A 24,739-nucleotide genomic window follows, 5' to 3' on the forward strand; every position below is an offset into this window, starting at 1 on the left:
GCGCCCCTCGGGATTCGCTCACATTTTAAAAACCCCGTGGGGTCTGGGGTTTTTTTTTTTTTTTTTCTTTCTTTCTTTTCTCTTAGGGTTACTAAAAATGTGTGTTCTTTCTGGGTGTGTTTTTTTTTTCGGTGTGTGAGAGGCATTTTGCTGCAGCGGGGGTTATTCTCGGTAGTGTCTGTGCTGGAGAAGATAAATGACTGTACCTGCGCAGCAATCGCTCCTGACATCTGAACCGACTTTGGGTTTTACTCTGAAAATTTCTACAAGGATGCACGATGCAACTGAACAGCGAAAACGGCTTCAGCTCTGGTTCACGTGCGCCCCAGAGGGTTCACCCCTGGGCACATATGTAGGGCCGCAGCAGCGCGATTGTTCCGCGGCACCTTTCCCGAGAAAGTCGGGATGAATGTCCCGGGGAGCTTATTGTGCCTGCGGCCAGCACAAGCCACGCTGTGCACGGCCTCCCGGGCTGCCGTGAAGCCCAGATTTGCCTTCCATACACACGCGGAGAAACCGTCGGGCACGGCTCCTTGAGGCTAATTTGATTGGAACGAGACGATTTGCCCTTAGTGGCAAAACAGTTTCATTATTAGGATGATATATTGTGCGGTGAATGTACGGCAAAGGCCCTCGTCTCAGCTGGCCCTCTGGGGGCAGGCTCCGTCCCCGCAGGGTGCCGGGCAGTGGAGGGCTCTGATTTACCCCACGGCCCCGTGCGCGGTTGGCTGGATGGGGAGCCACCATCAGCGCAGCAGCCCTGACCACGGCACGGTGCTGCCGGAGACGGGGCGAGGGGGTGTGGGCAACCAGCACGTCTTGCAGCGGAGAGAGAGTACTTTCCTCCCCAGCACTTCCTAAAATGTTTGCAGAAGCGCAGCCTGCCCTGTGGCCGGCGGGATGGCCTTCCCCACGGCAGCTATTTACTGGAGACCACTGGGGCTTTCAAATCCCAAGAGGATTTTATGTTCTTTTTAGCGGTTTTGGGGTTTTTTTTGGTGGTGGTGGTGATGATCTTGCTTGTTTTCTTTTTTTTCCCCTCCCAAAAACTCCTGCTAAACTAGGAAATTCCCATCACGGGACATTCAGGCAGCTACTGAAATGTACTGAGGCCAAGAAATGTCAAGGTGAAGATTACAGTTAAGCTAAACGTACGTTCCTCTCCAAGCTAGTAAAGCTCAAGCAATTCTTTAATTGCATAATATTTATAATGTTTTATAACATAGTGGCATTAAACTCAGTACTAATCTGTGTACTCATGTACGGTGAGTCATTTGTATAGAAATTTCACAGTGAATGATATTGCCATGAATTAGTATAAGTTGAAGGCACCTAGCAAGACTAATAGTGAAAATTTGCTAACAACCATCTATTAATGTTGATACTTTTGTCACTCGGGGGTTTATATCACACGGAGAGAAAGGTCTGCTAACGAGAGAATAACTGCTGAGTAAATTATAAAAAATATTCCTTAGTAAGATGGGGATTTTCTGTGTGCACATCTGTCAAGAGTTAAGCTAATCAAACTTGCGTGGGGCTCAGATGTTCTTGAGCTGTTTCATCACGATGATGAAAATACCCGATGGGTATGACATTAGAGAAGTGTTATCCCTACAGAAATCCTGAGCCCACACCAGTGAGCGGGTCCAGGACCATCCTTTCGTCTACCTAATGCACCGCATGAAATACATCAGCAGCTGAAATAAATACTGGTCACCCTGAAGTCAGGGGTCACTGAGGCACTGACGGTAGAAGAACTGACGCTTTGCCCACAAAAGGCTCCCGTCCGCCCTCATTACGCTCTCTCACGAGAGTTTTATTTCCACAGATTAACACCGTCAAGGAAATAAATCTGGGACGAAGCCGGGCAAAATGCCATCGCCTTCCAGCCAGGTGCCCGCAATGCCTCGGGCCGGTCGCCATCACCAGCACTCGCCGATGACGGATGGGACATTTTGCGATGCAAATTCATGCCCAGGACTTTCTCCGTGCAGTCAAATGCCCCCCCGTGCAATCCCTCCCCTCCCTTGGGCTCTGCGCTCACGCAGGCGCTAAAAACGGAGCTGCAGATCCCAGAAGGGGAATTACGTGAAGATAACCCAGCAGCTCCAGCCCCGCCGCTAACACGAACCCTGGGGACAGGGGGCTTCTCGTGGGACCCCATGGGAGCGCGAAGGCATCGCTGTGCCAAAGGGGGGGCCTGGATAAAGGGGGGTCTGGGAGGGCTCAGCCCCTGAGCGGAGGGTGAGGTCCTTCCCGGGGGGCAGGCGCAGAGCGGGTCCTGGGGAGCCGGAGGAGGGAGATGCCCCAAGTGGCATCACCAGCCTCAAAAACAGGCGGAGGAGCCCAAAGGTCCAGGTGACAACCGTGTCCAGGGACTTGGGAATAAGGAGGAGGGAAAACAATGCGCTCTGCCTGATTTTATTTTTCTTTTTACAATGCAGAAGAAAGGAAGTGGGTTCTTCTTTTGCACAAAACATGCTCCTGCCCTGCATGCAGCAAGCAGGTGCTGTGCTACAGGAGTGCAACCCAGCTCCACCCGTTTGCATGGCCCCAGCGGCCCCACCAAGCCCAGCAGTGCTGCACCACACCACACCGCAGGCAACGGCCCCTTTTGCTTGGGGGTGCAGGGCTGGTGGGACCCCCTTCCCAGCTGGTGGGACCCCGCTCACTGCCTCTGCAATGCTGGGTAAGCTGAAAAGGGACCCCCCCAGGCAGCGTAGAGAAGCCCCGTCCACCCCAGTTTGCAGCCATCTCATTTAAGAGATATTGCCCTTTACTGAACCCAGCGGTTGGATGAAACATGGTGTGGGATTTGACGGGTGAGGTTCAACTTCAAAGCTGGGTCCAGGTTTTCTTCTGCTGTGTCCGTGTTTGCACAAAGCCACTTTTCCTTGGGCCCAGCAGGGAGCAAGCAAAGGGTCCCGCAACCCAGGGACCCGGCCAGGGTGCGGGGGACACCTCCTGGGGGGGGTCCTGTGCAAACACTCAGCGTGGAGTGTCTCTTTCCTGACACGTGCATCATGGCCGTCAACCACATTGCAGCCCCAGCCAGGTCCCCGCCAGGCAGCTGCCTCAGGCTGCTTGCCTGGGGGTCCGTGCTGCCCTTCCCAGAGCCAGCTGTTGGGTATTTCGGGGTAGAAGTGCGCCTCTGAGTCACCGCGGCTCGCTCTCGCATCATCCTCACAGAGGACATTGCTCTCTGCCATCCCGTGAAGGCTCCCTGCAGCCCCTTCTTCCCTCCTGGAGGCCTTTGCACGGGTGTTTCATCCCGGCCCGGCAGAAGAGCCAGCCCGCAGTTCCTCCGGGGTCAGGTCCTTCAGGCCATCAACCGTGAGCCCGGCCCTGGCGACGGGTGTGACCAGCGAGGAAAGCTTGCAAAGGGCTCTCAGAGCCACGCTAGGCAGGCGTTTGCCCTCGCACGTGCTGGGGGAGCTGGCACCGGGCTTGCTCCAGAGCTTCGTCTTCAGGTGCAAAGCCACACTCGGGGGTGCTGAGGCTGTTGTTTACACCTGGTGGGGTTTCCCAGAGTTGAGAGATGATTTGGAGCTGGACTTTCTGAAGGCAGAGCAGCATAACAAATGAGGTAACAGCCCCTTCACAGAGAGACGGCAGGAAGTTTGCGCCTCCTCTTTCCATTGTATCATCACCTCTCCCTCTTTCCTTTCCCCGTCGACTTCGGTTACCTTTTCTCTCTTCTCGTGCAAAACATTTTCAGGAAGCTTTGGGTTTAGACACAAAAATCTCAAATCCAGATGCTTTCGGTTTCGATGCAAGAGGCAGGGATTTTCCACAGCCCTGCCCCTGAATCACTAGTCCTCTGGTGGTAGAGCAGAAATTAGGAGAACATCTAATTTTAACATCCACCTGTCCATTCAATAACAACAGCTGTGTGGGGAGGACAACGTTTGAGAGGCTTTAACTCAAGACGATGGGAATTGTAGAGAAAGCAAAATCTGTACTGAGATTCTACCAATTTGTGACAAAAATCTCAAAAAAATAATTACTGGGGGTTTGCTCCGCTTGAAACCTAATCTGGCCCTAAATCTAAGTGGGAAGCACTGGATAACGAAGCAGTTGAAATCTGCTTCTGCGTGACGTGACCTGATTTATTCTGGGTGTGCAGCATCAGCTCTGGAAATGTTGTCACAGCACCGAGTCACGACAGCGTGAGAGGCGTGGCACAGCCCACTCCAACATCCCAAGCGGTGGGACACAAGGCGGCCGCTCCAGGAGCTGCTTCCTTCCACGTCCCCTCGCCTTCAGTCCCAAAATGTGGGCACAAAGCCTCGCGTGTGGGCCACGTAACCGCCACAGTTTCCATGTGCCTATGGTTTCACTGAGCCTGGCTGCAGGGAGGGGGTAGCTACACAAACAGGGGCAACTCTTAGTCATGTAGGTCTGGGCATCTTGGCAGGAGAAATACCAATGAAATTCACATTATGAAATAACTTCCTCCAGCAAGCATGAAAGGCACTTGTTCCCACGCTGTGCTGTGACTTAGAAGCTCCATTTTGATTTTGCAGGAATAAGATGAAAGTTTTCTTGGTATCTGATTTCTGTGGTTAAAAACAATGTTTAAATGCTTGTTAAAAAAAAAAACAATCATAAGGCAAGTTTGGAGAACTTAGGTCCTATTTTTATCTGTTTTTTCTTACGCCAGGGCCACATAGACTATATGCACACACACATTTATAACGTGCAGCTACGACATGAACAAAAGCAACCGGTGTAGAAGAGTGTGCTCGGGGTGCAGAAATGATTGTTCATGATAGAGAAAGCGCCAAAAATGTATCTTAATTCAGTCTGGATCTCCATGAACCTATAAAACAACTTCTTTTGACAGGTCACCTTCTTATCTTGTGACTCGTTAGTCTTTGGGGTTTTTTTAAATTGCCATTTATTCTTTGCATTCAGTGTTTAGGCCATGTTATGACCAGGTTTGGGCCATGTTTAACACATTCCAGGTAAATCCTATGACAAGTGGAAAAATTAGCATCCTCGCGAGCATTTCCGTGGGGCGCTCAGCACAGTGCACCAATGCCTCACAGATACACAGAATGGTTGAGGTTGGAAGGGTGCTCTGGAGGTCATCTGGTCCAACCCCCTGCTCAAGCAGGGGCACCCAGAGCTGGTTGCTCAGGACCATGACCAGGTGACTTTTGGATATCTCCAAGGATGGAGACTCCACAACCTCCCTGGGCAACCTGTGCTGGTGCTCGGTCACCCTCACAGTGAAAAAGTGTTTCCTGATGTTCAGAGGGAACCTCCTGTGTTTCAGTTTGTGCCCATTGCCTCTGGTCCTGTCACTGGGCACCACTGTGCAAGGCCTGGCTCCTTCGGGTATTTACAAACATTGATGAGATCCCCCTGAGCCTTCTCTGCTCCAGGCTGAACAGTCCCAGCTCTCTCAGCCTCTCCTCATAGCAGAGATACTCCAGACCCTTCATCATCTTTGCGGCCTTTTACTGGACTTTCTCCAGTATGTCGATATCTCTCGTACTTGGGGAGCCCAGAACTGGACAAACTGGACACAGTACTCCAGGTGTGGCCTCACCAGCACTGAGCAGAGGAGAAGGATCACCTCCCTCAACCTGCTGGCAACACTCTCCCTAATGTAGCCCAGGACACCATTAGCTCTCTTTCCTGCAAGGGCACATTGCTGGCTCATGCTCAACTTGGTGTCCACCAGGACCCCCAAGTCCTTTCCTGCCAAACTGCTTTCCAGCCGGGTGACCTGTCCAGCATGTACTGGTGCCTGGAGCTATTCCTCCCCAGGTGCAGGATTTTGCACTTCCCCTCCTTGAACCACATGAGGTTCCTGTCATCCCATTTCTCCAGCCTGTTTAGGTCCCTCTGGATGGCAGCATGACCCTTTGGCGTATCAGCCACTCCTCCCAGTTTGGTGTCATCAGCAATCTTGCTGAGGGTGCACTCTGCCCCATCATCCAGGCCATTAATGAAGATGTTTAACAGGATTGGACCCAGTATTGACCCCTGGAGTACACTGCTACTGGTCTCCAGCTAGGCTTTGAGCTGCTGATCACCACCCTCTGGGCCCGGCCATTCATCCAGTTTTCAACCCACCTCAACGTCTCAGCATCCTCTGCTGATTTGTCTACTCGCGTGCAAGTAAGTGGGGTGCTCTCTGCTTTATTGTGGGAAAGGAAACCTCAGAGAAGTCACGGCGAACAGTGAATAGCTGGAGACCTGGGCACCTGATTTTTTTCAGAGCATTTCATTGCTGCTTGCTCAAAGCGTGGCTGTAACCGGCTGTAACGCCAGCCCCAAGCGCTCTGCACTTCGCATTTCCACCTCCTCGGCCCCAGATCCTGCAGAGTCCCGTGGCTTTTAGGAGAAGGTGAGTCCAGCTCATTGTGGAATAAAAGCCTTCCTTAATGAAAACCTTCCTTAATAAAAGCCTCCCTTACTAGCGGTGGTCAGAGCAAGCTCTAGCTTTTGTGGCTATCACCGCCTAGACTTGGTGTGGGCAGAGCAAAGAGAAGCAATTCGTTCGCACCATAACATTGATTCACCCGCAGAGCGTTGCCCACACGGTGCTGAGCACGGCACGGTCTCGGGGAGAAAGCAGTCGGCGATCACCCAGCGAAAGGCTGTCGCACACCCCTGCATGTGGTACGTGTGTGCACGGGACCTGGGCTGACTTCGTACAGTCTTAATGTTGGCATCTCCTAATTTATAAGACTAGGAATGCAACTTTAACGTGGCTTTTTGGTGTTGCTTTTGTTACTCCCCTCCTCTTTTTATGCTGCTTAGGAGAGCAGGCAGGAGAAGGAAGACGTGGCGCCTCAGAGAGCCGTGATGCTCGCCGGTGCCAGCCACTGGCACGGCCACGGCGCAGACCTCTGTGCCCTGCCATGGCACTGGCCATGTGTCTGGGGAGACAAGGAGCACCACGGGCTGGTTGTTTCACAGCTGCTCCCTAGACAGCAAGGGAAAGCAGAGGTGTGGGTGCACATCAGGTCCTGCTGGGATACGTGGTTGACTGATTGCAGGCTGCCCTCCTGGAGCTGCCAGGATCTTCCTCCCTCCTTGGGTCCTGCCAGTGCCAGGTCCGCCCAGGGACCCCACCGGTCCCGCTTGCAAGTGTTGTTGTGCAGCAGCATATGGATAAGACCCTTGGGGTGTCGGGGGTAAACACAAACATTTCAACTGAGCTGATATTTTGGGGGTACCTGCAGCTTGGCCAGAGGATGTGGGAATTTCATGCAGCGAGCAAAAAGCCGATGGCCACATCCTTGTAAGCACATCCTTCTGTAACGGTTGGCTCCCTTGGGAGACTAGCACATCCCTGCAAAACCACAGCATTATTTTTTCATGTATGAAAGGGAATGTTTCTCTTTAATTTCACTTTCAGAAATCATTAAACCATTTTTAGGCGGAATTTTCCAGTAGCTCGCCCCGAGGCAGTCTTTCCGCAAAAACGGCCCCAAACCGAGACCATACCTGCCTGGCCAAAGCCGTACGGACCCGAAAGACATCACACAATAGAAAGTGTTGGGGACATGTAACCACAGCGAGTGCTGCCAGCCCAGCCTCCCGCACTGCTCCCAAGCAGCGCCTGCTCCCACCCTGCAGCCAGCCCAGGCTCAGCCCCTGCTCGTGGCACCTGGGGGGCTCTGCCGGCAATGCGGCGGGGCATCCCACGGGATGGACATAGGACATCCATGCGTGTTGCAAATGAAAGGGACTTTGCTGTTTAAAAACAGAATTGAGAGCCCAGGACACAAATGCATGTGTACGTGTACGTGCATCTACACATATCTCCACGAAATCTCCAGAGGATTTCACGAGGAACTGAGAAACCGGGAAGAGAGACCAGGCACTTCTGGGGCTGAATGATAAGTAGAGAGCAACATCTCGGGGAGAATCCTCCATTTTGCTTTGCGGTTTCCTCATGAAGGACCATGTTTATGCGAGTAAGATTTTGTTCAAGGCTGCAAGAAAAATTGGCTGTTAGATAATAATGCCCTCAAAAAGGTTGGAAGTCGGTGGGGACAGGGAAGGGAGACATTCTTAGAATCATAGAATCATTAAGGTTGGAAAAGACCTTTCAGATCATCGAGTCCAACCGTAAACCTAACACTGCCAAGCCCACCATCTTGCATCATTCAGTCACATGGTGCAATTCTGGTGAGGGTCTCAGCATCCTCCCCTGGCAAAATGGTACCGAACCCCCATGCAGGTCCTGCGTAGGGCCCGGCCCTGCATGTCTCTGCAGCTCCCTTCCCTGGTGGAGTTTTCCCCCTGAAGTCCACTTGCGGCAGGCGATGGTTGCTTCACCAAACCCCCTCCACGACTTCTGCCCCTTCCCTCAGTAAGGGCTGTGTTGCGGCTCTGGGTGTCCGCATAAGAAAATGTGCTGCTTGAACCAGATTGACTTAAACCCCAAACACTTCATCAGACTGAATTTTGGCGATGCTTTAAAAGTCTGGATTATATTGAAGGATTTATTTTGCAGTCAGCACATTTTACCTTTCAGGGCTTACTTGTAAGAGCAGACAGATGCATCTCAAAATTTACCACCTTAAATGTACATAGCTTTCAGGGTTTGTTGGCTAAATATTGTTCTAATGTGTTCATTACATGCCTTTGCTTCTCCACTCTTGCCTCCTGATTCCAAGTTGCGGTTGGTCTCCTCCCTTACACGCCTGGGAATACAGTTACCAAATTATTTCTTCACAGTGGAAATTTTGCTTCCTGGGGTTTCGCTCACTTTTAACGTATTCACGGAGACTGCAACATTTTAGCTGCTAATGCTTATTGAAAACACTTGAGTCTCAGGGCTTTAGCGTAGCTACCTTTGATGCTTAAGGCTTTAAATGATTTGTGATGATGAACAGTTTGGTCTGACAGCGTAATTGCGAGTGGAGAGACTTCTGAGCACTCCATAAAAACTAGAAAAAAAATGGTACAAGCTTTTGCATCTTCAGGGAAGTTTTCTATGTACATGGTAGATACAGAAAATGGACCTCAAAATGAAGCTTTTTTTGGAAAAAGCAGAACTGGATGTTAGCATAAGGGAAGACCCTTCCAAGAAACAACAAAACCCCTCCATACACATAAAAATAGACCCTGCTCAGCATCACACTGAGCCACCCCAAAAAGCCACGAGCCACGTCTTAACCAGGCCGACAGACGCCCCTGCCCGACTTCAGCAAGGGGGGAAGAAAATCAGCTTTTAACACCCCAAGTGAGAGGGCTGGCCATGGCTTGCTCCAAGCCCCTTCTTACTGGGAAGGCTTTGCACAAGTGGGAAGCGCCAACACTTCCAACGCGGTGACTCGCGGAAGCAGGGATAATTCCCTTCCGTCTGCCGCCATAGCTACCCACTGCTCGCCACCCCAGCATCTGCACAGATTTTACATCTGCCATGAGACACGGAGGAATGATTTGCATCTCACAGACAGGGATCAGAGGCAGGGAGTGAGGTGGTCTGGTCCACTGTCGTTACAAACTGCAGTTGTATGGTTTAGCATCACGGAGTTAGAAATCCTAAAGCGGGACGTTGCCTGTGAGCTATGCAGGAAACTTTTAGAGACTGTTAAAGTCATGAATTTGTTATTCAGCGAGTATTTTGCTTGTGACAAAATACCATGCGGCTTAGCGTGTTGTGGAAACGAGTTTCTGATTTTTTTTTTTTTTTTTTTTTGGTTTGGCTGGCCGCCAGTGTTAATTGTCTGCAGCAACCCATGCAGTTCGGAGCTGTTAAAATGTGTAATCTCGAAACGTGCAGTCAGAGAGAAGCGTTTTGTTCTTCACACCCCCTGATCAAAGTCTGACCTCAAAGTTGTCTAAAATCCCGATTACTCTGAAATCATTTTCAAATGCAGGAACAGGTCTCCATCTTTACACAGCTATTACAGCATGCTGCTGGTTCTTTCGTACCATCACATATAGCGCACGTGGGTATCTCATCACCTACCACTGACGACCCTCAAGCGAGCGGGAATCTAGCTCTGTTGCTACATGTGTTTTAGCTCTGTTGCTAAACGTGTCTTTAATCACCGGCTTCCTATAACTGTGTGAATGTCCCTGCTTAGGAGGGGATGAGACCGCTCTGGTTGCAAATGGTCGGTGTCAGAATGAGTCAAAGCTTGGCTGATAGAAAATGGGAATAACGAAGAATATTTCTAAAAGGACAAGAAACAAAGGGTATTTTTTTTCAAGAGCTGAGGGAAATTTGAGGGAGGTCAGTAATTTCCCATCTCTCCAGCATTGCAGTCATCTGATGACTTCTGTTAGCCTTGACCATTGATTACTAAACACACAATTTCACATGAGAGGACCTGTTTGCCATGGCCTTACTAGTTGTTTGTTGTTTTTTTTTTTAATGCATTCAAGTAGTCTGGGACAATAGAGTCATCGTCCTAATCTGATTTAAATGCCAGCTCCTAAGAAGGGTAAAAATAGTATTTACTAGAAATGAAAACAGGGTTGTTTCAATATCTAGGCTTTGATACTCCTCAGAAGGTATAGATAAGGATACACACTGTCTCCCCACCCACACTTGGTTCACAAATTAATAGCCTGGCTATGGCTGGCAGACCAAATGCCTCTCGCTGTGAAAAAGCAGTTTCTGCCTTCAGCTCTTTCTGGTAACAGGGAACAAAAGGTCCGGCCACTGCCACGCCATCCCGGCCACTGTCGCCAGCGGGATGCCAGTGGGCGGCCGGTCCCACCACCCTCCCAAAGGTGCCCGGGGCTCGCAGCAGGAGCATCCCGCTGCTTCCTGCCATCCACCTCCTGCCGCCTCACCACGTGTCACCGGTCCGGAGCCATGGTTCACTTCCAGGCTCCATACACACCGGCAACCCAGCAAAACCTCTGTGGCCGGACCCAAAGCCAGACCCGCTGACAGGGGTGGGCATTCGCCTGCTGGCTTCATGCTGCTGGCTCAGGCTCCTGCACCAAAATCATTCTTAATTTCAGTGCTTGCATGGTTCTTATTTTGCAGGCAGTTGTTCCCAATATTTGTTTTGCACAGCTGATCTGTCAGTTAAAAAATATAAACACTTTCTGGTGCGATGCATGTTGACGATGGGATTAATGTTTGTAATTGGGTGCAGACTGGGGTGAGGACGGGGGTGAAGGTGGTTTCATGCTCAGAAGCACATTTTCTTCTTGAGATGTGAACGTCTTCATCCTACCCTCTGAGGTAAAGCATATCTGTGGATGGTCTCCCCATGGCTGCCTGGCTCCAAGGGCTTGTGCACTGTCACACGGGGCTCTTGTGAAAGGAGAAGGTCTTGTAAAATGTACCCAGCTCGACAGGGAAAAGGCACTTACCACTTGGATGACCCAGTTTTTCATCAGAAACCAGTCTGAGGTAAAAGAAAGGTACAGTATTGGGGCTCTTTCGTAAGGTCCACTGAGCAAATGCTAATTAGATTCAAATTCATGCATGGGGTGTGGGCTTTTGTGGGAAGAAATGTCCCTGAGCAGAGAGACCATGCTCTCTGCAGGGCAAGCAGTGACTGGGTCCACAGGGGGGAGGTTAAATGGACTTCCCCCAAGCCACCCAGCTCAAGAGGCAGCGAAGCACGTCCTTAGACCAATCTAAAAGTTTGCTTAAAGATCGTTTCCTCCAAGGAACCATTCGTTAACGTGCCTCTGTGCTGCCAGGTGTGATGTGCTGCCCGCCGGCGAGGAGCAGGGCAGCACAGGGCAATGCCACAGCGGGGTGGGACATGCCCCACCAGAGGAAGGGAGCGTGCCAAGGTGCAAACCCACCGCTCACCGGCGGTGTTGAACTTTCTCTGCCCTCCTGAGTATGCAGGGTGTCTGCGGGGCCTCAGCGCTCAGCCCTGTGCAGGGCGATGCCGGGGACAGGCCCTGGCACAGCGGGGGTCGCATGTTAACACCTCGGGGGCTTTCAGAAGAAGTGGGAAGGGACCATGGATCCACCAAAGCCACAGTGATGCTGGTTCCATTATAAGATGCTCCAGTGTCTATGCGGGGAAAGTCACCTTGCTGTCACTCCTGTGTGTACATCGTGCAGCAGGGAAGAAGTGTCGAGCGACTTTTGACTTTCTGATGGCGGGCATTTCTCTAGGCTTGAGCTGAGGAGGGTGGCGCAGAGCTGTCAACAGGTCCTGTTGCAGACTCACAGAGGTAGCGGAGGGAGGAAGTGGTTGTTCTCATCTCCGGATGATCTGCTGCTGCACACCAATTGCAAAGCCTTGTACGAGGCCCACGACAGAGCTTGCCCTGCGTAGGCAAGGAGGGATGGGGAGTTAGTGGAAAAAAACATTTAAGGGAAGAAAAGCAATTTTTGTAAGGGGGGGAAAAAAAGCCATCCCACATCACCTGTGGGTTTGAGACAAGTTGCCACAGCCCTGCTCAGTGCAGATCAAGCATGGTGAAGGCCAGCTCAGGTACTTCTCCCCGCAGCAGCCATTGGCGCTGGGACCAAAGGGACTGCCGAGGTGACGGGGAGCTGGCCTGGGCGGCGGGAGGCCTCCTTGCCCTATGGGGAAGATGTTGATGGGACAGGGGCACATGGGGCTGGTGCGCACCGGGGCTGGCTCCACACCCTAGGGTGCCCAGATAGGAGATGGGCTGATGAGGCCAAGTACATCAGCCCACGTTGGCCAAGGGACTTGGTTTTGCCTGGGGGTCTGGTCTTGTGTGAGAGGGCCAGCGGGGTGCTGGAAGGAAGCGGGTAGAAGTGCAGGAGAAGGAGATGTTTTCCTTCTCTTTCTGGGCCCATCCGGAGCAGGGAGGGGGCACGGAGCGGCACAGGGGTGCTGGGCCCTGACCCACATCCTCTCCGTAGTCAGGGATGCCAAAGAAATGCTGATTTACAGCAAGAAATTAGGAAAAGGGAGAGACAGCAAAAATAGATTTTAATCCTCAGATGCTATTTTTAGGATACCTAGAGGTGGAATCTGCCGCTCCCCACCATCCCTTGGAAGCAGGCTTACCTTCCCGTACACACGAGAGATGTCGGCTTGGGATTACGCACTAGCAGTGATTAAGTGCTGCATTATTTGCCACTTGCTAAAAAGAATTCGATTTTTTAATAGGAAAGATAGGGAAAAATATATACACAAAATGCCTACTACAAATTACAGGTAACTTGTGTCTGCGCACCTGGATGCGAGACCCGGAGCCCATCTTGCTTAAACACCCGTTTTCTTAACTCGCAGAGGCGAACGGCAGCTGCCTTCGGCAGCTTTTGGGGGGTTCGCGCCTGGAAACGGGAGAGGGTTAGGGTTAGGGTTAGGGTTAGGGTTAGGGTTGGACGCGGGCTTGTCCACTCGCGTTGACAAGGCGGGCATTTTGACGAGCAAGCGCCTGCGCCCAGCCTTTGCAAACGCTCCGGGAAAGGTTTGTTGAAGCAGACGGAGTTAAAATAGCTTATTAATAGAAAGGAGGGAGGGGGAAAAAAATCAAAGGTTTGTGGTTTGAGAGCGAGGACTTCTTGAGTCACTTCGCTATACTTGATATGCTACTACTAGTCATTAGTATAATACTTAAATACTTTAATAAAATCTAATTCTACTTACCCGGTTAGAGAATTTAAAAGCATTCAGATGGAAAATGCTTTTTTTTTTGGAGCTTCTGAAACTCAAGGCGGCTTTTGAAGGACACCTTCCACAGTGTCCTATGCAAAACCTTCCCTGCCACAGCTCTTGGAAGCTGATTTTTTTCAGAAAGCTTCAGTGCCAAGCGTCTCCCACACTGGCACCGCCATCAAACGCATCTTCACATCTCCTTACCTCCACCCGACAGCAAGGTGGAGGGCAGAAACGAGGTCTGGGCCTCGGTGGGGCTTTACGGGAGCTGCTGCACTGAAATCTTTTCCTTTAAAGTCTTTGCTCCTTACCGTCTACGAATTAAAGACATTTAAGTAAGAGAGGTGTTAAACTTGCCCGAGGGAAATACCTACAATCAGGCGGTCGTTTGTCTTTCTCCCAGAGCTTCCCCCATCTCCTTCGCTGGATGCTCTCACTCGTGCCTGAAGTTCAGGCCTCAGCCTCTTTGGGGAGGGAGGGCTCTCATTTACATGCCTCAAACGTTTTTGGGTAGGGTAAACTTTAAAAGTAAGTAACCATCATGGTTTTAGCCAGGTTTTGCTTTGAATCGCTGGCTTACCTCAAAGCAAAACTGAGAAAAAGCCTTGGGCTAACTCTCATGATCTTAAACCTCGGACTATCACACACCTTCACTGACTGTTAGAGTGAAATTATTCAGAGCCGATGCCGGCAGCTATCGCTCCCGTTAGAAACCAGACGAAACACCCTCAATTTCAGTGGTGAAACTGTGAGCAGGATTTGTTTTTAGTGGCTACCCCCTTATTTAGCTGGCGGAAATGCTGGTAGCAATCACCTCTGACATCGAGCAAACCCACTCTCGCTTTCCACGCCGGCACCCTCTGCCGAGCCGCCGCTTTCGCGAGACCGCTTTTTGGGGAAGACCTGGACCTAAAGCCCTGTGTGGGACTGGGAAATGCCACACGGTGAGTAGGATGGGGGGAGTTTTGGCCGGTGGAAGGTGATGGGTGTGCAGCACCAGGGAGCAAAACCCAGTCAGCATGGCATGGCTGAGGCTGGCACCCAAAACGCCTTTCCCTGTGAAAGGCAAGCTGTTGCAGGGCTGTGAGGCGGTCGCCCTCAGGAGCTCTTCCTGTGAAATTTCCTATAGCAAAACGTGTTTTTCTCATGCTGCAAATGCTTGGCAGCACTGTTTTGCCCCGATGCTGTCACCGCCTGTGGATACCATAATGCTGGTGGGCAGGTTTGGGACAGGCAAATCCTTCCCCTTCGCAGCTCGTAAAACAGCATTGCTTCTTTTATCACACCTCAAAGGCCCCAACTGTTTTATTTTACAAATGAGCCTTGCTTTCACTAGGGAAAGTTTAATGCACCTGCAGGACCAGGTAGTCACCGAGCTCCCGGTTTGCAGCCACTCTCTCAGCTGCCAGGGCTTGCAGGAGGAGATGGAGGAGGAGGTCCAGGGCCCTGCAGCACGGGAGATTCGGCCAGGAGGATGCCGCTGTACAGAGTATTTCTGGACCCTTACGTCCCCCCATTCTTCCAATCTGAACACCGGGCGCCAGCAGGCGTTTCCGTGTCCCCAAAGTGTTATCACAAGCTTTGCAGGCACATCGTAACAACCTGTGTTTGTACAGGCAGTCCCAAGGACTTCTGCAGCCATCTGGCTGCCCAGCACATCCTGGGCCGTGGTGGGAGGTGGGGGAGTGAATATTGCTTCCTGGTAAACAAAAAGGCGCTGATGTACGTGCTCTGGTTTAGTTTCTTGTCAGAGATAGTCCTCGTTATACAAGGCCAGGTGTCAGGGCTGGGAGGAGGAGGGAGGAAAGATGCCAGCAGGAGGAAGCACACCACCCTGAGGGCAGCGGGACCCTGATTTCTGGAGGACACCCGTGGGTGTTACGGCATTTAAAGGTATCATCTGGCATTAGGGCCCGCATGGCGTGGGAGAGCCCCAGACCTCACAACCAGAGTCAACACTGACGCCTTTCCCAAGGCGCAGAGGAGATCTTCTCGGCAGATGGCGAACATAAAGCCAAGGGAGGTGAAGGTCCCACTAGTCTCAGCTGGAGCAGGTGCCACCTCAAGCGCAGGACCACGCTTTCCTCCCCTTGTAAGGAAATCTCCTACAGAGGCTGCAGAGAATCAATAAGAAAATCTTGACAATAAACACTGCGGTTCATCAGACTGAAATTATCAAAAGCCAGTGCAGCTTTACTGCGGTTTATGTCCATTTAATAAAATCTGCTTTTCATCTCCCTCTGAAGGCACGTGACCCCAGTGATTGAAAGCAGGCCAGGAGAAGCCCAAATGAAAAACCCACAGTAGGTGTAGGACAAACTCCAGTACAGGCAAGTTAGGTGCTGATTAGAGACCATAAACACTTGAACAGAAATAACAGGGTGAGCCAAGGTGCTGGAAAAGGCTCCTATGCTCGTAGGAGCCATAGGAGAAGGTGAACGGCAAACTGATACGTGGCTCCATCCGGCACCAGATGGCCATAGCAGGCTCCTTCACGTACCGTTTGGTATAGAGGCAGGTCTGGGGATGAGTTCTTTAGGAACAAGCAAGGATCTCGATGCATTTCAGCTTTGTATCACTTCTGACTGCTCTGTTGACAACCAGTGTGGCGAGATCAAAGCGAGGCAGAGACGAGAAGATGGCCCAGATCCTCATTTTTGTTATTCAGGCATTAAATGGAAATCTGGAAGACCTACTTGTACGCAGGAAGCAGGTACTTTGGAGAAACTTTGAAATGACAAGTTAGTTAGAGAAAACATGTATTGTAAGATGATTCTGGACATCCAAGCTAAAAAATGGCTCCCACAAGTGCTGTCTTTATTGATTACCTACCAAATCCAAGAAATAAAAGCAATGGATCCATATTCTTTTTTAATTTGGTGATCAAATGGCCAGGCTTTACTAATATTATCAATGGCATGTTGGGAAAGGGCTGCTAGTAAGATCTGTTCCAGCCTTGCCTAACTTTTGATAAGAGTTAGCAAACAACATTGACTGATAGAATTCAATTAATTAGAGGCAGGTTTTAAGGATCACAGACTTGCCTTTAACAGGGAAGTAAATCTTAGTTAACGCCTTAATCGATCTCAAAAATAAAACATCAGAAAGAAACAAAAGCTCCTCCCAGAAATCCCCCAAACACTTCAAATTCTTCTACTTGCAGAGATGTAAACGGCCCCAGCATTTAGGGCTTTTGAATCTACTCAGGAAAATGAAATTTATGAGATTTTGACAGACCGTGGATATTTTCATTATAAAAGTACTACACGAATGTTTCTGGAATGAAATCACTGCGTTTGTGTGGGTGAGATTCAGGATCTCTGGATTCACCCACCTACACTGAGATGTCTGCAAAGCAGGTGTCTTCACACAAGAAAAAAATTTCAGCTCTAATATTAAGACCCAGCCAGTGGAGCTGAGGAAAGACAAACCTCTGGAATTTCAGGTGGAGAAAAAAGTAGGGAAAAGTTACAATCTGGTAGCCTGGACAGTGAATTTAAAAAGAGCACAGCTCCGTTTGCTGTTATTTCTCAGATTTGGGACATAATCCTTTTCTGATTTAAGTCAACGGGAGTTTTGCTATTGACTTCAGAGGGACCAGAATCAGGCACTTTGTCTGCTCCAGACCGGACTGTTTTATTTGGAAATATAACTTTTTTAAAACACACACTTTTCTCTTAAAATGCTACAAAGTAGAGCAAGTAATTACATTAGGCTCTACCTGAAGCTCCAGACAGTTAATACAAAGGCTGCTTGGCTCTTGCCAACTTTCACTATTACAATTTTACTAGCACCATATGCAGCACTACCTTACCTGCTTGTTTCACTTAGTGAACTCATTGGGGGTTTGGTTTTTGTTTTTGTTTTAAAGGAGCGTGCAATATACACAAACAAAAGCTCCAGGGAGTGGGGACCAGCTCGGTGGCCCATATGGTCTTAGTATCAAAGAAATCAGAGATGGAGCATGTCTGTTTGCTCAGCAACCCCGTCCTTTTTGGAAACATGCAAGAGTTGGCTCAGGAAAAAATGCTCTTTTGGGTGGTTTCTGTTGCCTTCTGTCATGCAAGAAACTGTGAAGTGAGATTTCCGGTGTTATTTTGAGCACCCCTGTAGCCAAAAAAGAAAGGAGCTGCAAGGTAAGGAGAGGACTGGCTGTGTCAGCTTTGAGACTGTGGAAAGGTTGGGGCCAGTTTTCTGAGGACAGCTGGGAAAGGGTTTCTGCAGAGGAGAGTTTTCACTTGAAAAAGCTAATCCTGTGATTTTCATGTCACTAATTCAAATTCATGAGAAGAACCAAATGCAAATTATACATACAAGGCTTCACATAAAGACCAAAGTGGAGATTATTCTCCAACAGACAGCTTTGCTAAGGCAGAGTAAAAGTTGACGAGGGATTTGTCACCACTGGACTTGAAAATAAGGTGACATCTTGCTGGAAGATGAGTTTTGAAGACCAAAGACTCTTGCAGCTCCCTCAGGCTTGCCCAGAAGGGACCTTCTGCTGCACCAGGCTGGGGAGATGGACCTCAGCCTCGCCTGTGCCATGCCATGCAGCAGCATGTAAGCGGTCACGCTTGTGATAGTCCCATTTTTGTTTCATCCTAGTGAAAACACCCTGTGGTCAAGCCAACAAGGCATTTGGCTCTGCCAGCGTCCTTTGAGACTGTTGTATTTCGCTGCACTGGAGCGGCTTGATAGACATCCTGGCTGAGTTGGGTCTTCCCCTACCTCTGTGTATGGTAAATGGACAAGAACCCAGCGTGCCTCACTTGAGGGCCAAGTGGTGTAAGCTGTGCAAATGTCAGCCCGTGAGTGTTTTTAGCCCTAGGGATTGTCAGCCATGAGGTGGGCAATGAGAGGGTCTGGGAGTCCAACAGGTGGCAGGAGGAAGCAGTGTTAGATGGAGCAGGGAGGTAGGGAGCAGAAAAGGGAAGAAAGGGCTGGAAAAGGAAGGCAAAGGTGGTAAACTCAAGGAAGTTTCAAGTTGTTTCTCAGAGATGGGTTTGGTGATTGAGTACAGTGTATGGATAACTTCTGCCCACTAAACAGAAAATTTACTGTATCAAAGAGTTCCATCATTGGGCTCCAACTTAGTTCGGGCTGTCGCAAAATAAGGTTTTGTCTTCAGAAGACAACTTGTATTGGCTACTCCCAGAGTCAGAGAAAAATCAAAGGATTTGTGAGGAAAAGTTAAAGGTTTGAAATTGAAGGTGTAGCTTTCAGCCTCATTTGGAGTCTCCTATGGCTTAGTCCACAACGAGATGGGGGGGGGTTACTGCCAGTACGCTACCTTGAGATGCACAAGTACATTGAGCTGTGACTATTACAAGGCACAACAACATGGAAGTCAGACATTGGTGGCTTTAAGACACTGGCTAGCTAAGGCTGACAGGTTTTGTTGCAAACTGGTTTCTGAACCCCAGCATAGCCTAATGCACACTTACGAGTAAGAGCTAGGCTGGGACCACCCCTCAGGAGCCAGGATCTGGCAGAGCTGCCCTCTCTCTCTGACCGGGTGAACTGACTGATGGTTTGGGACATGCTTCTCCCTCGCTCTGGGGAAAAAGACCACAGAATCACAGAAATGTTGGTTGCATGGGACTTCTGGAGGTCACCTAGTCCAATCTCCCATCGAAGCAGGACTACCACCAACATTATACCATTAAGTCAGCCTTTATCTAGCCAAGTTGTGAAAAGCCTCCAAGGAAGGAGCCACCATCACCCCTCTGGAGCACCTGGTGGAGAAAGTTTTCCTAATGGCCAGCCTGAACCTCCCCATCTGCCGTGTGTGGCCATTGCCCCTTGTTACATCCTGTGGCACCACCAAGAAGAGTTTGGCTCTGTCATCTTTGTACTTGCTCTTCAGGCAGCCGCAGGCTGCTGTTCCATCACCCTTTAGGCTCCTCTTCGCTGGGCGAAACAAGCCCAGCTCCCTCCACCTCTCTCACACCACACCTGTGCTCCAGACCCTGAACCATGGTGGCAGCCCTCAGCTGGCTCTCTCCAGTTTTTCCACATCCCCCTTGAAGCAGGGGTCCCAAAACAGGATGCTGTACTCCAGCTGTGGACGCACCAGTGCTGGGAAGGGAAAGTGCATGATGCCAGCTCTTTCAGCCACAGCCTTATTTTGTGGGCCAATGCATGGTGCAGGCACCACCATGCCTCCACCCATGTCCCCACTGCCAGCTGTCAAAGGGGTCTAAACTGTTGATATAAACTAGGAGAAACGGGGCAGTTTCAGTTACAGCTAAAGCTTCGGTGTCAGAGCACCAGAGCGCCCTCTCCTCAGGATCTGCATATAATTAGCCATGCTTATTCAGTAAATCAGAGCAGCGCCCAACTTACATCCTCCTGTTCCTTGAGTTCGAGTTTCAGTCTAAGACTTACCAAAACATAGTTTTATATGCTAATTTCCTTATAGTAAACCCCTTACTGTATGTTGTTCATCGATACCAAGCAGGGTACATGTAAGAGTAGGCTAATATTCTGTATATATTACCAACTTTATGAGTTCAAGAATTACAATGTGCTTGCTTTATTTAGGTGGTAAACTTTTTTAATGAGTCTGGAGGGTCCTTTACATAAAAGTAGTGACTGTAGCTTGGAATCTCTTCCCATGTTTATTAGAAATGTGTTTTACCTTACTGTGAAAAAAGCCAAGGAAACATGCCAGCCTTAAAGTCTAATGAAGTAGTTACTCATGCAGTCAAAGTTCATAAATTTTAAATACATTTAATTTATAAATTGAAAACATAGCTTGCACTGGTTTTTTCAAGATTATTGCTTGCCCACAGGGGTTTTAGGATAGTTGCCGGGCCATGCTTGTTACCTCCTTCCTTTCAAGGCCAAGACTGGATCTTCACAATTTGCTCAAATTCATTTTGATGTTTTTATTAAAGAAAAAAGTATTTTCAGAGAGGGAGCTCCTTAAAATATTAAAAAACATAACCCAGCCAGCAGCCTCTTTGTTCTCGACTCAAGATTTGCTTTCGAGCTGACGCTTTAATAGAGAGCTCTTTCTTGTGGTGAGAAACCTTTGTCCCTCTGGAGACCTCTTTTCTGAGCTAATTGCGGAGCACAGTCCCTGCAGTAGCAGTCTGAGCTGGATTCCAGTCTCACACCAATAAAACCTCAGTGCCAGCCTGGGTTAGAAGCCCAGCTCCCAGGAAGAGGGAATTTAGGGAAGGGGGGAAAGGAAGATGCCAGCTCGCCACTTTTTCCCTCTGCAGTCCTCAGGTTGCTCATCCATCCCTCGTGAGCAACTCTGGCTCCACAAGCTCTGCCATAATTTGTCCTACTTGCAAAGCAGTCTCAGATACAAAACATGCCATAGGGATGCCTGGCACTCCACAGTTCTCTGCCTGCATCAGGAGGCGGTGAGAGGAGGGCGCCAGCTTTATGCCAGCTGGGATTTCCACCAGACACCCCACTGGGCACCCTGCCTTGTACCAGTGCTGCTGCGAAGCAATGCGGCACCTAGCCGATGACTGCAGGGTCACTGCTTGTTGACTCAGAGTCACAGGAGGTCAGTTCTGGAGCTTCAAATAACTTTACGTGGATGTTATAGAAATGGGAATGTGCCTATGATAAGGGAAAGCATCAAGCCCACAACACCCAGAATAGTGGTGTTGATATTTAACTGTTGTATCTTTAGATTTATAATCCTCCCAAGCTTCTTTTAGCAATACAGCAATGCAGCCGAAGAAAAAAGGGCAGCAGGGCTCACCCTCCCCATTTCCATGCCCCCAAACTGGTCAATTATACCCAAGCCATTTCAGAAAGATATTTCTCTCACCTGGCCTCCAGTGACGGACATGCCACAGCATCCCTCACCCGGGTACTCGCTGAGTCCTTGTCCTAACACTTAAAAAGGTTTTTCCTACACGTAATTCACATAAGGGCCACTTCTGCATGGCTCATCCAGACGACTCCATCCTCAGCCGTGCAGGTACCTCCAAGGACTTCTGCAAAAGGCAGCTGAGAGATTACACCCTCCTAGTGACTGATGGACGTCCCTGCTCTGCCCCACCACTTCTCCCGTCTCCTTCCTCCCTGAGCCCCACAGCCTCCGCATCGCTGCCGAGCCAGTGGCACACGCCAGGCCCAGCCAGCATGGGGAGCGGGGCCGGTAATTGGAAAGGGGAATTGCAAAGCACCAAAGCTTATCAGCAGGCAGCAGGGGAGAGTTCAACTGCTGTCCTCGGGGGCCCGGCCCGAGGTCTGGAGCGGGTTGGCAGCCTTTTGTTCGGCAGCACGGGGAGGGCACGTGCAGCTGCTCCACTCTGAGTGGGCACCGCTGCAGTTGAAGCGGGGGGCCAGATCGCCGGCCGGTGCAGCCTCCTCTTTCTTCTGGGGCTGCCGAGGCCACGGAGAGCAGCACTGGAGCAGGAAACTGGCACAGCTCGGGGTGCCCACGCTCCCCAAGTGTTTTTGGGGTAGCCCCAGGTATGGCTTCTTGGCCTCTGAAGCGCCACCAAGCGCCATCATTATGCACACAAAAGTAGCAGCTATTTTCTCATACATTTTTTACTCATTAACCGAATAGTCTAAATATAGCCCCGACTAGCACTAGCAAAAGACGGTGGGTGCCCTCTGTGGTCGGGTCTTCGCTGCTTGTCTACCTGCAGTGCTGGTTTTCTGCACCAGATCCTTCACTTTGCCAGGTGCCCTCTGCTCTCAGTCCTGGGGCAGACAGACAGTTTACATTACAGGTTGCTATCGCACATGCAGGAAAGGCATGCAGCCCCAGGAACGGAGCCAGCACAGTCCTCCCATGCTCCTGCCAGCCTGCCATGCCCTGTGCAGTCCTCCCCTCCAACCCTGCACCGGCTCCTGACCAGATGATATCGCTCCTGTCTGGATGTTCAGATAAACCAGGTTCTTGGTGCAGCCGACATGGGTGAAACTCAGGAGTTCAAAGCCTGGCTCCTTTTGCAGGAGTTGTTCTCACTCATTACCCAGGATGGGTCCATCGGGAGTTCCCCAGTCCCAGCAGGGGAAGATTTAATCTTACCAGGGAAGTAAAATGGAAACTATTGTCTTTGCAGGGAAACATTCAAGATGTATCAGGAATATCTGATATGTTTCAGCCTTGGCTTGATGCCAGGCAGTAGTATCTCCACACCTACCAACCACTCGCTGCCAGCCAACACTTCTCCCTTCACTCGGCAATTTATTCAAAATAGCGGGCAAGTGGAGAAGAGGGAAAGCACCTCATGTCCCTGTGTGGATTTTAGGCTACATCCCAGCTGTATCTTCTGCAGGAGTTAACCCCTGTCCATCCCTCTTCCCAGTTGCGTAAGAATTGAAAAAGATGGCCAAGGGAGAAAAATTAAATGCACATTTGCACTTTGTCTGAGAAAGAAAAAGGTTATGGATGTTTAAAGGTTTGTTGCCATATTCTAGGTAGAGGAATATGGTTGTGACCTCTTGCATGTTGAAATATGATGTCACTTGCCAGCTTATTATTGATTTCAATTTCACCCATTCATAACAAAGTAGGCTTTCCAATGCAGTAAAAATTCTAGCCTCCAAAGCTCCTCAGAGGAGCAACCTCCCACGAGACTTTGTAATCTCTGTCCAGGAATTCCTCAGCTCGTCTGTCTCACTGTGTTTTCCTTGGAGTAAATGGAAGATCCCACTTCCCTACGCCTTGAATTCTTTGTGTTATGATACTTGAGGCAGCACAGCATTTTATAGAGAGATAAAAGCTTGTAAGTGGCACGATATCCTCATCAGAAGTAATCTGCCTTTTAGTGAATGGCCTCACATCCATCCTCCCTTGCCCACGGATAATTTTTCTCAGTAACTGGAAATACAACTCTCCATTTCTTCTCCTGGGATAACAGTATGAGAAAAAAAGATGTCAGTGAGCAAACATTTGGTGGCAAAGCCAAAGGAATCATGTTCTTTTGAGACAAAACTCTCTTTACTTACAGCTGAGTAGACAGAGATTAAGTTATAAGGAATCCGGGCTCCTTGCCAATTCCTCCCCATCTGCTTGTCAGGAACAAATGCTTCGTTATTTGGCTCGGTGAAGGAGCAAAGAGCAGGAGAGAGGGCAGTGGGCCATGGCCATGCCCTCCCGCAGGCGTTTCGCCACCCATAGGAGCTGCTCTTGCCTGGGACCTCCAGCACTAATGCTCCATGTTAGTGACAGAGGGAGGGCCAGGGTTGGCTTGCCAGCAGAGGTGGGCACCATTGAGGAAAAAACATCTGGATAGAAGAGAAATGAATGAAGATGGATATGTGAGGCTTACAAAAAACAAAGGCGGGTGTGGGAAATCAAGAAAGTCAAGAAGAGTGATTTTCAGTGTCCCTGCAAGACCAAGGCACGTGGTGTCATAGAGATACGGGCTGAGAGACTACTGGGGGCTGTGAGCAACTGAAAGAGTTTGTAGTTCCTGGAGCTATGTTACTGTGTCACCAGTATACTGTGAAAAATATGAAAAATTACAAGAAGAGCAAGCCCAAGAACCATGTACCCTTACCACAGCAGCAACATCAGCCTCTTTCTGCATCTTGTCCCATGTATCAGAAGGCAAGCTGAAATGAGATGGAGCCTTGAGTGAGTGGCAGACCGTTGCATGACACCTACGCTTGGGAGCTGAGGAAGTCTGGGCTGAATGTTTGTTGGATGGTCCGATGCCTGTTAGGTGATTTGACAATTGCTTGGACCACGGGGCTCGAAGGACAGTGATCAATGTCTTGATGCCCAGTTGGCAGCTACTAACAAGCAGAGTGCCCCAGGGGTTGATACTGGTGCCAGTATCGTTCTTTATTCTCATCAAAGACCTGAATGAGGAGGCAGAATGCAAATCCGTAAATGTATCATCCTCAAACAAATCTGCGGATGGCACTAAACTAAGGGAGTGGTTGACAAGCCAAATGGTAGAGCGTCAATAAATAGACCTCAAAAACCTAAGGACTGCACCAACAGAAATCCCGTGAAGTTTAACATGGAGACGTGAAAAGTTCTGTGACTGAAAAGGGCCTGGGGGTTATGGTGGGTGACAAGAGGAATATGAGACTACAGTAGGATCCCATCGCAAATAACTGCAAATTGCACGCTCAGCAGTGCTGGGAGGAGGGTGGGCAGCAGATTGAACTGGACTCCTGCATGGCATTGCTAGGTCTGCGCCTGGAGTCCAGTGTCCTCTTCAGGGACACGTGCTTCAAGGGGGATGTGGAAAAACTGG

At 49.9% G+C, this 24,739-nt stretch overlaps 1 protein-coding gene across 1 annotated transcript in view; it reads left to right on the forward strand.

Moving 5' to 3' along the window:
* Positions 1–14,338: 14,338 nt before the first annotated feature.
* TM9SF2 (transmembrane 9 superfamily member 2) overlaps positions 14,339–24,739 on the forward strand; it is a 50,746-nt gene continuing 40,345 nt past the window's right edge. Inside the window, exon 1 of the mRNA XM_009333367.1 lies at positions 14,339–14,485. Within this exon, the coding sequence (XP_009331642.1) occupies positions 14,339–14,485 (147 nt within the window). The remainder of the gene's footprint in view (positions 14,486–24,739) is intronic.

This window comes from Pygoscelis adeliae, unplaced genomic scaffold (assembly GCF_000699105.1).
Source record: "Pygoscelis adeliae isolate BGI_AS28 unplaced genomic scaffold, ASM69910v1 Scaffold48, whole genome shotgun sequence".
In the NCBI taxonomy this organism is placed as follows: domain Eukaryota; kingdom Metazoa; phylum Chordata; class Aves; order Sphenisciformes; family Spheniscidae; genus Pygoscelis; species Pygoscelis adeliae.